The sequence below is a fragment of the Oryza glaberrima genome, chromosome 3 (assembly GCF_000147395.1).
Source record: "Oryza glaberrima chromosome 3, OglaRS2, whole genome shotgun sequence".
In the NCBI taxonomy this organism is placed as follows: Eukaryota; Viridiplantae; Streptophyta; class Magnoliopsida; order Poales; family Poaceae; genus Oryza; species Oryza glaberrima.
Window position 1 is genome coordinate 15,491,812 of NC_068328.1, and position 11,043 is coordinate 15,502,854.

Genomic DNA, 11,043 nt, shown 5'->3' on the forward strand with positions numbered 1-11,043 from the left:
TTTATCTACAAACTTAATCAAACTTAGAGTAATTTAATTTTGACCAAAGTCAAAATGACTTATAATCTGAAACTAAGTGAGTACATATTTAGTTGAGATGTATATGCCGGTTAAGTTACTAACGTCTTATAGTATGTGTTGTTACATCCATCCTTAAATATAAATATAGTAACACACGTACTAAGTATCAAATGTGACGTATTTTTGTACGGTTAAAATTCGCTATAATAGGTTGTATCTCGTATAGTACTAGTTTACTATATTATGGATGAAGGATGCACTGTGTCAAGAAGAGAATTCATGCTGTCAACTTGATTTCAGTCGCAAATGTTGTGCAATTAAGCAAGAGGATCTACTATTTATTTACGCCAAAGAAAGGGAGCTAAGCTTAGCTAGCTGCAAAGGAAGGAAGGAAGGCTACTGCAAGTAGTAGTAGATCACTCTTTGGCTGCTGCGCTGCACTGCAAGTCTGCAACTACTAAAGCGGTAAGCACGCTTTAAATACCTTGTTTGCACTCGCTAAAGCGGCATATGCATCTGCAAAGATCAAAGCAAACAAATTTTAAAGAAAGAAAGCACCACACGCGCATGCTCGCACATACATCTCTCTCTCTCTCTCTCTCTCTCTCTCTCTCTCTCAAAGGCTCAGAGCACTTGCAAATAACTAGCTTCAATTTCTCTGTCTCTTCACCACAAATGCAGCAGCAGCAGCACACCATCACATTAGCTTTCCCTTTCGACTGCAGGACAGAAGAAGAAGAAGAAGAAGGTGAAGAAGAGGAGGAAGGAAGAAGGGTAGTAGAGAGGAGCATGCAGTACATGGCATGATTCTGCCTGTGGCTTTTAGTAGAGAAGAGTAATTGAGCTCTTCTGCATCTCCTCTCTCTGTCTGTCTCTCCTCCATCCAAAGTCTGCACGCAAGAACATCTTCTTATGATGGCTCTTTCCCTCAGTGGAAGCCACACTGCCTCCTTCCAAAGCAAAGGTCCCAACTTTTGCTGTTGCATGGGCAAGCTAAGGAGTACTGTGTAGCTTAGCTATAGCTAGCTCTGCCTTGCATTTGCATTGCATTGCACTTGTGGGAAAAAAGAAAGGGAGAAAGTTATACCCTTCCTACTACAATGGTGCTGTGTGTGTGTTTTCTCTCTTTATTCCTCTCCTTTTGTAATTTTGTTTTGCTCTTCTTGGATCAGCCTGAGGTGGTGTTTGGTTGAAGAGACTAAAGTTTTGTAATTTTGTTTTGCTCTTCTTGGATCAGCCTGAGGTGGTGTTTGGTTGAAGAGACTAAAGTGGAGCTAAACTTTAGTCCCTCTCACAAAAACATAAGTCCCTCCACAGGGACTAAATTTAGTCCCTAGTTTCCAAACACCCCTGAAGCATGTATGCATGCACATGAGATGTGTGAGTGAGATCTACTGCTAGTAGTAGCAAACAAGATAGAGAGAGAACCTCCTGTTCCATGAAGAGTTTTTATCTTCAAATGTTGGTGCACATTTTTGTAAGATGGTGCTTTGACAAGTCTTGCCAGTGGCTAAAAAACAAGGGGCTTACATAGGTATACTGCCTGTGGGATTAGATGCTCTGTTCCACCAAAGCAATTTTTAATCAAAAGAAAGAAGGGGGCATCTTGGTAAATGCCATCCTCAAGAACAAAATCAAGAATTTGCCAAAAATGCCTTGATGCTCTGTTCCTTCCCTTCTTGATGCCCTGATGCGACCTCAGTCTCCTGGCTTTTCATTGAAGGCAATATGCATTCTTTCCCTTTTGTTTCTGAAGAGATGGTCCTCACTTGTTAATTCTCTATATTTTCCTCATATAATTCATGTGTAGTATAAGATTATACTAATGTAGTTCTCCAAGAAGAATAAAAAGAAGAGAGAGAGAGAGAACATAAAAAGAAAATCCAAACTAACCAACCATGCACAGTTGACAGTACAAAAGGACTCAATTTGATATCCATGAAACAAATCTGAAATCACATAATTGGATCACTCAAAAAAGAAACAGTGATCACTAGATGTCTAATGCACATCAAGTAATCAAGCAAGCAAACAAGGAGCAACACAAAACAGAGCTCCTTAATTAACACACAAGAACTAATCACACGCGCTTAATTAGACGCTAATCTCTAGCCTAGGCTCGAAGGAGAAAGCGGCCAAGAAGTCGTTGACCTCTCCATCGCCATTGACGCACTTGGGGAGCTCCTCCCACTGGTTGCTGCCGACGTCGCACATGAAGCAGCCGTTGGCCTCGCCGGAGCTCACGCAGACCATGAGGCGGCCGCCGTGGCCGACGCAGTTGATGTCGGCCTTCTTGCCGTGGAACGCGTGCGACATGGCCGGCGGCATGGCGGCCACCTGCCGCCACGCGCCGCCGGCGAACCCCCACACCCGCAGGCTCGCCGTGTCGAGGTACTCCGCCAGCACGACGGCGTAGGCGGCGCCGTCGCAGGCCACGACGTCGATGGAGTACTCGAAGTAGACCGGGAGGATGCGGGGGAGCTCGGCGAACGTGCGGCGCGCCGTGTCGCAGGCGACCACCGTGCCGGAGTGGCTCAGGAAGTAGGCCACGGCGTCGCCGCCGTCGGACGACGCGGCGACCACCACCGAGGAGTACTGCTTCGACGCGCTGCGCTGCATGTTGGTGGCCACCACGTCGCCGGACTTGCTGAGGAAGTAGACCGTGTCGTCGGCGCCGCCCTGGGACGGCGCGTCGTCGGGGAGCAGCGCGGCGGCGTCGGGCTTCCGGGAGAGCGCGACAGGGCCCTCCCACGAGCCCCTGGACGAGTCGAACACCGACATGGACAGGTCGGGGAGCTCGCCCGCGAAGAGCGCCACGCGGTAGGGGGAGCCGTACATGGCAATGGCGTGGAGCCGCGGCGCGCCGCCGTGGGCCCCCGGCGGCGAGGGGAGGGCACGGCTCGCGCCGGTGAGCGGGTTCGCGACGAGGAGCTCGCCCGTGCCCGGCGCGCGGTAGAGGACGAGGCCGCCGGACGACGCCACCGGGACGGCGGCGTCGGCGCCGCCGCAGCTGCCGCCCGGCGCGGCGCGGCAGGGGATCCAGGAGCGGCCGGCAGCGTCGAAGGCGAGCGGCGGGCGGGGGCGGGCGCCGGAGAGCATGAGGAACCACGGGTCCCGCGACGGGACGCGGGCGCAGGCGCGGAGGAACGTGGGCGACGCGGCGGCGGCGCTCCAGCGGCGGCAGACGGCGCGGAGGCGGAAGAAGGTGGCCGGCGGGAGGCTCGCCAGGACGCGCTCCAGCACGTCGTCGTGGAGGTCCCCGAGCCCACGCGGCGGCGGGCTCCTGCGCTTCCTGCTACTTCTCGCCGCCATGGACGCCATGGAGGAGGAGGAGGAAGCTGTTTGTGTAGGCGTTGACACGCAGACGCGAGGAGAGAGAGAGAGAGAGAGTGTGTGTGTGTGAATCTGTGAAGTGAAAGGCAGCAGCACGGCTGGCTCCGCTATTTATATGACGACGACTAGTATAATGATGCATGTATGCATGTCTTAAAAAATATGTAGTATAACGATGTAAAATAGTATTAAACTTCCTCCGTTTCACAATGTAACACTTTCTAGCATTGCTTATATTTATATAGATTTTAATAAACCTAGGTATATATGTGTATCTAGATTTATTAATATTTATATGAATGTGAATAATGCTAGAAAGTCTTATATTATGAAATGGAGGAAGTAGTTTTTTTAGATAATGAATAGTATTATACTTCATCCGTTTCATAATGTAAGTCTTTCAAGTATTGCTCACATTTGTAGAGATATTAATGAATCTAGATATATATGTGTATATATTCATTAACATCTATATGAATATGAGCAATGCTAGAAAGTCTTATATTATAAAACGGAGGGAGTAGTTAATTATTGTATAATATTACGTTCGACGAGTATAAGGATGCATGTATGCATGTCCACCCAGCTCAAAAAAATACTACTGCATTTCAGACCGCAGAAAATTTAAGTACTCTCTCCGTTTCATATTATAAGAGGGTAGATTCATTAACTTATATGTGAATATAAACAATGCTAGAAAGTCTTATAAATATGAAACAGAGGAAGTACTCCCTCCATATTTTTTTTGTTTGACATTGGTTAGCTAAAAAGAACTAACCAACGTCATACATTTGTGCAAAGAGGTAGTAGTATTTAAGTATTTCCCGGTATTTTAGACTGCAAAAAAATTATGTGCTCAGTTGGATGTACAAATGTGCAATTTACAGGTCTATATTATTTTTAGATGCTTTATCGGATTATTGTCGCATATTATTTACTGTGTACCATTAAAAATATTGTTTTTTAAAAAATTACTGTATTGGTTAAATCCCTTGTTCCCATGTAATCTTTTGTTAAAAAATATTGAATTTCGAAGAACCAAAAAGGTTTTGAAGAGAAAAACAAAGGTCTCTTTTGGGTATTCCGGAGTTCACTCTTTAAAAATGTTGAGAAAAATCACTCGTCAAATTAAATTCAACATTTTTTTTGGAACGTGAGAAGAAAATTCAATTGTTCAAACCATTGAGTTGTAGACGTACGGTAGATCCTGTTTAGAGGGGTTCTAGCATCTGTAGTCTAAATTCTTGTCTACGTTCTACAAATACAATATACATAGTTATAGAATCTAAAAAGGTAAACTAAATATCCATCAATTGCAGTCAAATACAGTGACGTAGATATGGTCGTTGTAGCGCAGCGTGCGCGAGTTTTGATGGAAGACCGTGAACCGTTTGCTTAAAAATGCGGGGAGGTGCACGCACAACCGAACGCAGCGTTTGGCTCGTAGCATGTCTACGCATCGTTCCACGTGGTGTGACCTGCCGCACTGCACTGCTCTCCGCTCCTACTCTATGCTGCCATAAAATATTTGGATAATAAAATAGCCTCGTATTGTAAGGAGAGACGATGTGGGCCTAGATATATTGAGCTACCAGAAAATCCAATAAATACCATGAACAAACGTATTATTTCAAAAAAATATATCATCAACGAACATAAAATATTGTGTTTTTCTTATTCATTAGTTTTTCCTTTCCTGCAATGCAATTCAATGGGCCGTAAGGAAATTGTGGTTTGCACGCGACTAATAAATAATTATACCTCTCAAAATATAATTAAAAATATATTTATTCCTGGCCACGAATCTAAGCAAGTATCAGTAAATACGCAAATTTCTAAATAACTATTCCTGAAGAAATAACATTATATTTTTTCCGATCGATTTCATCGTATATGCAGAAAATATCCAGGAAAATATGTAGTGCAAACTCATCACGAGGGTGAAAATTTAGAACTTATCGTTGGATAAAAATAAACGTTCGAGATTCGTCTACGTTCCATGAGTTCTAGTAAAATTTTTACTCATGAATGAATCCGCGAGTAAAATTTTATCCGTGATGATGTAGACGAATATCAAACGTCTATTTTTCGATTTAACGGTAGTTTTCAGATTTATAGATACGTGACCCGTATATTTTCCCCATATGTTGTGTGCTCGTAAGCACAGATGGATAGCAACAAGGAAAAGATGCAGGATGACGGAGAGGGGGTTTGACCTCTGCTGCTGCAGGAATCTGCACGAATTCCAAGGTGACTAAAATACAAGTGTCATTGGCATGTGAAAGGTGAAAAAAAAAAAGCTTGGAGAGGGAGGGAAGAGGAACACACATGCTCGTCGTCTCCCCATGCATGTCGCTGCTCTGCTAGGAGTAGATAATCTAATTAGATAGACGTACTACTATTTTTTTTTTGTTGGGAGTACTACTATTTTATAAACCTAATCTCTCAGGGGGGCTCAGGCTAGCTGGAACTTTTGCTTTTGGCCTAGACGTGCAACCAGCTGCTGGTCCCTGTGTAGTGGTACTAGTATACGTACGAGATTTTCCTTTAGTTAATTAATTACTCAGATCAATTCAACGCAATAGATGTGTAAAGTTTAATTACTGGGGTTTAGTACTACTGGTGTACTGCTGCTATGAAAGTGTCAACTGGGCGCGCGTGTGACGTAGTACTGTTTTACTGCTACAGTGGTAACGTACGTGGAGCCTATAATATAATTGCGGGGACAAGCATGCGTACATCTTGCTTTTCTTAGGGAAAAATACATAACGCAATCCACGTATAATAAATACTTAAGAATTATCGTTGGATTTAAAAATAAACGTATGAAATTTGTTCACATCATTTTGAGTAAACATTTTACTCGCGAATTCAATCATGTGTACTCTTGATGTGGATAAATCTCGTGCGTTTATTTTTAAATCAACGATAGTTTCAGGTTTTCCGCTACATATTTTTCTCTTTTTTTCTGCACGTATATTCATCTGCGAAGTGACCAAACCGACCACCGAAGCCTGCAGTGTGTTGTGTAAAAAACAATTTACTCACTGATTGATGATCTCTCTTTTCGCCGGGGATCGCATGCAGGTTGTACGTACTCGATCCCTACACCCCGTAACTACCACTAACTCAAATACTCAACGGGATTAGGAATTTTGAGGGCGGGTGATTTAATAAAATGAATTAAAGCGGAGGAGAAGGTGAAAGTTAATTGCATGTATATATGCGTGCGCGCCATGTACTTTCTCTGTTTCATATTATAAAACTTTGTAGCATTGCCGACATTCATATATATATATATATATATATATATATATATATATATATATATATATATATATGTTAACAAATCTAGATATATATGTGCCTAGATTTATTAACATCTATATAAATATGGGCAATGCTAAAAAATCTTATAGTCTGAAACGGAGGTACTATTAGATAACATAAAAGGAATGGTTGCATGTTATATTTTACAATGTAGAGAGTATAACTAGTCAATTATTATATTAATTCTCACGTTCTTATCAATTATATTATTAAAACCACCTTTTTAAGACAATACATTTGTTGTGGAAACTAGAAATTCTCACATTATCGGAGAAAATTTTTTAAGTAGAAATACAATTTAGAAATAACTGAAATTCGAAAAAAGGAATATTGAACAAACAATCCATTTATAACACAATTACATAATACGAGATTGATTAAAATTAGCAATAAAAGATAAAATAAATTATAAAATTACAATGATAAAAATACAGAGTTTAAGTAGGTATACAATTTAGTTTTAACTGAAATTCAAAATAAAAATAAGAAATATTGAAAGAATAATCCACCTAGAACATATATAGCATGAATTAATTAAATATCAGAATAAAAGTAAAATAAATGCTGAAAATTAAAAAAAATAAAAATAAGAGTTGAAGTAGGAATATAATTTGGAAATAATAAAAAATAAGGAACATTGAAAAAACACACAAGCTATCTAGAACAAAATACGAGATAATTAAAAATTAGAATAAAAAAATAAATGCTGAAATTAAAAAAAATAAAAATGAGAGCTCAACTAGGAATACAATTTAGAAATACTGAAATTCAGAATAAAAGAATAAGAATTATTAAAAGAACTGTCTACATAGAGTTCTATTAATTGTTTATATTCATAGTACTGGTAATTATCATATTCCATCCAATTTTATGTTCTTATATTTTGGAACGGATGGAGTAGATAAGTTGTTGCAGAGCTAACAGCATGGAGAATTGGGACACTTCCAATTTTGCAAATAAGCTCGTCGTGAATGGACAAATTACACTTTTTCTTAACATTTTGTAGAAAAGAACTTAGAAAGAATAGAAAAAAAGCAATCGAAGAAATCTCTTTCTTTGGCCTTCGTCACCAATGGAAAAGATTTGAGGCTCACTTTCATGTGGAGGGTGAAACCAGGTGAGCTTCATGAGGTGGCACCATTGCTCAATCCCTAAAGGGGCCTCCCACACATGGAGGTTGAGGTGTTGGCGAGCAAAATGAAATTCAATAACACCACTCTAGATTTCCACCATTGTTCTTGAGAAGAATCGGTACAAAGACCATAACTATTCCAAAGATCACAACTAGATGTATTTCATCGGTGAAGAAAGTAGAAGAAGCATGGCGTGTTGCATAAGAAGCCAAGAGGTGTACTTGATTGGGGCCTCAATGAGTGGGATGTTGAGGCCACCTTGGCACAACTTGAAAACTTCAGCCACCTAGTGAAAATTTGTCGCCGGAAATATAGCATGAGGTTGTCTGCCTTGGAAAGACCTCATGGGAGATGTTGATGTAGGCCGGCGATAAATTTGTTTGCCCAGATCTAGAGGCACCCTGGTAGCACCCGAGAGAAGAAGCCTAGCGATGGAGTGAATCACCTCCAGGGAGAAGGCCAGTGCTCACCCAAATGCTAGGACGAGACCGACCGACGCCAACGACCACCTCAAGAACCAATAGGGTAAAGACCACGGTAAAAACCTGAACCAACGGGAGAATCCGACTACTGCTACTACTAATACTGGAGGAACCTGACCCCTCTTCCAGCCTTCACTAGTAGAGCCATTGGAGGGGAGAGAGGGGTAGGAAGGAATACATATTACTGTAGCGAATAGCCGTGAGTATTCGGGTTGCTGTTTCTCCCCTTGCCTTGGTTAATTTTGAGCGGTAATGGCATCGTCATCTTTAGTGGAGTAAGGGTGTGTTTAGTTCACACCAAAATTAGAAGTTTGGTTGAAATTGAAACGATGTGACGGAAAAATTGAAAGTTTATGTGAGTAGAAAAGTTTGATGTGATGAAAAAAGTTAGAAGTTCAAAGAAAAAGTTAGGATCTAAACACGATGTAAGTTACTAGTAGTAAAGACCGCCTTATCTAGAATTACCAATCTTAATTACGCCTGCTCAATTGCACTCCATAGCCTCCACCATGGAATTGATCACAAAGGGTATAGCAACACCGGTGTTGTAAATCCTCTTTCTTTTTTTTTTTCAAGATTTTCCCACGGGACCCATCGGTAGATCTTGCCATATGGGGAGCAAAAGAGAGAAAAAAAAATTACGTAGTGTAGAAAGCGAGAGAAGGGGAAAAAATGCAGGTGCAGGGTCCGGGCCCGGGGTGACAGCTAGCGCACGTAGTGTAGGGCGGGGTGGTGCAGGTGCAGGAACATGGTGATTCGCGCGTGCATCGGATGTCAAAGGCGAGAGAGAATAGACGGAGTAGTGTCCACGGCTGACCATCTCCTACTCTAGTAGTAGTAGTCCAGAGGGGAGTAGTATACGCACCGCAAAGGCAAAAGGCAAAACAAAAGCAGCGGAGAGGGAGAGAGAGAGAGAGGAGACGACACGCGCTGCCTGCCTCGCCGTGCCGGTCCCTTTCTCTGTCTCGGATCGGTCTCACCATGTAGTCCGTCCGTCCGTCCGTCCTCGTAGGGGGAATCTCTCCTCAATTTCTCTCTCTACAAACACTAGCAGCAGTAGATCAGGCTGTGTTTAGATCCAGACTTTAGTCTTTTTTTATCATATCAACCTGTCATACATACATAACTTTTCAGTCCCATCATCTAAAGTTGATCAAAACACAGCCTCCTCAGTAGAGTAGTCTCTCCTCTCTGCCATTGCCAGTTGATCAGTAGAGTGGGGTTGCAAACGGCCAAGCAACTGTGGGTTGGGTTGGGTTGGGTTGTCGTGGATGGATGGATGGATGCTTTTGCTTTACGCAAGTCAAATGGGGGACGACATCACATCGCTGCCCCTGCCCTGTCCGTCCTGCCACCCGGCCGGGGACCCCTCCCTCTGCACAACAACGACGACTCGCTCGCGTTGCACTCCATCCAGCCACCCACAGCCACCGTCTCGTCTCATGCATGCTGGAGTGGAGTAGTAGCAGCAGCAGCAGTAGATGCGAGGAGTACTACGAGACGGCTACTGTACTACAGTGTGCTATTGCTACCGCCCACATCTCATGCTCGTTGATTGGAGGGTACTGTAGCAAAGTCACCGTCTACAGTCCGTACATACCTAGTGTACCGTGTACGCGACCCCTTCCGTTGCAACATGCCCATTCTTGTGTCCTCCCTCTACCAGTACTCGCATTTGCAGATTTGCTAGTATGCTGTACCTCTAGCACAAATACCACTCTTACTAAGGGCATGTTAAGTTCCCCAAAAAGAAAATTTTTAGGTGCCACATCAGATATTTGACCGAATGTTGGAAGTGTTTTCAGACACGAATAAAAAAACTAATTTCATAATCCGTCATTAGCACATGTGGGCTACTGTAGCACTTATAGCTAATCATGGACTAATTAGGCTCAAAAGATTCGTCTCGCGATTTCCTCCCTAACTGTGCAATTAGTTTTTTTAATCTATATTTAATGCTCTATACATGTGTCCAAAGATTCGATGTGATGTTTTTAAAAAAAAAATTAGGGAACTAAACCAGGCCTACCAAATTCACAGCTACTCCTATCTATTTTTCATAGTAATACTATCTATATGCCCTAATATATGATGCTGGTTATATTTTTGCTCGCCCTCATGTAAAAAGAATCAGAGAGTGTATTTTTGCTCGGCGTTCGTATGCTTTTTTTTACAGCTTACTTCACATGCTTTGCTTTGGTGTTATTCCATCTCGCGGGGAGTTCTTTTTCTTTTTTTTTTTCTTTTTTAAAAAGGGCTGGAAGCCCCACATTTCCATTACCAGAAATTAGTTAATTTTACAAAACAACATGACCTTACATCAAACACAACTATCACATGTTTTTTGGCATTAACAAGGTGCCATCCCACAATATTCTGCCAAAATTAACCTTCAGCTAAGAAACCACACGCTGCACGGCAAGGACTCAGAACCAAGATTGGCTTAAGGCAAGGACATAGAACACCCGAGGATCGATTGGAAGCAGAATTTCCAACAAGGATATACAAACTCTTCTGATCTTCATCGTCTTCTATTCCAGTCTTCTTGCACAAGTCCTCCATCCAAACCTCAAGTTGAAGATCTCATTTACCACATGTTTTATAAGACCCGTCCCAACGATTGCAAAATACGTACCTAGCATTAAGTGAAAACGTGGGTTGATTAGCTTTGATTTATTATGCAACTTTGGTTAATATACATAGGCTACAGTGAAATCCACTATTTTGTTTTTTATTTAACTTTT

At 42.3% G+C, this 11,043-nt stretch overlaps 1 protein-coding gene and 1 long non-coding RNA gene across 2 annotated transcripts; one reads left to right on the forward strand and one right to left on the reverse strand.

The window, feature by feature from the left end:
- The first annotated feature begins 405 nt into the window (after window positions 1-405).
- LOC127768371 (uncharacterized) lies at window positions 406-1,796 on the forward strand. Its single transcript, XR_008016578.1, has 3 exons — window positions 406-486; window positions 747-1,199; window positions 1,265-1,796. It is a non-coding gene; the product is annotated as an uncharacterized LOC127768371 (long non-coding RNA).
- A 65-nt stretch (window positions 1,797-1,861) lies between these two features.
- Window positions 1,862-3,415, reverse strand: LOC127767794 (F-box only protein 13). The gene has a single exon (XM_052293239.1). The coding sequence runs from the start codon at window positions 3,340-3,342 to the stop codon at window positions 2,116-2,118; it is 1,227 nt and encodes a 408-aa protein (XP_052149199.1). The 5' UTR covers window positions 3,343-3,415; the 3' UTR covers window positions 1,862-2,115.
- Between the last annotated feature and the right edge of the window lie 7,628 nt (window positions 3,416-11,043).

Coding starts and splice junctions, on each gene's coding strand:
- LOC127767794 (XM_052293239.1), bottom strand. CDS start 3,342: ATGGCGTCCATGGCGGCGAGAAGTAGCAGGAAGCGCAGGAGCCCGCCG.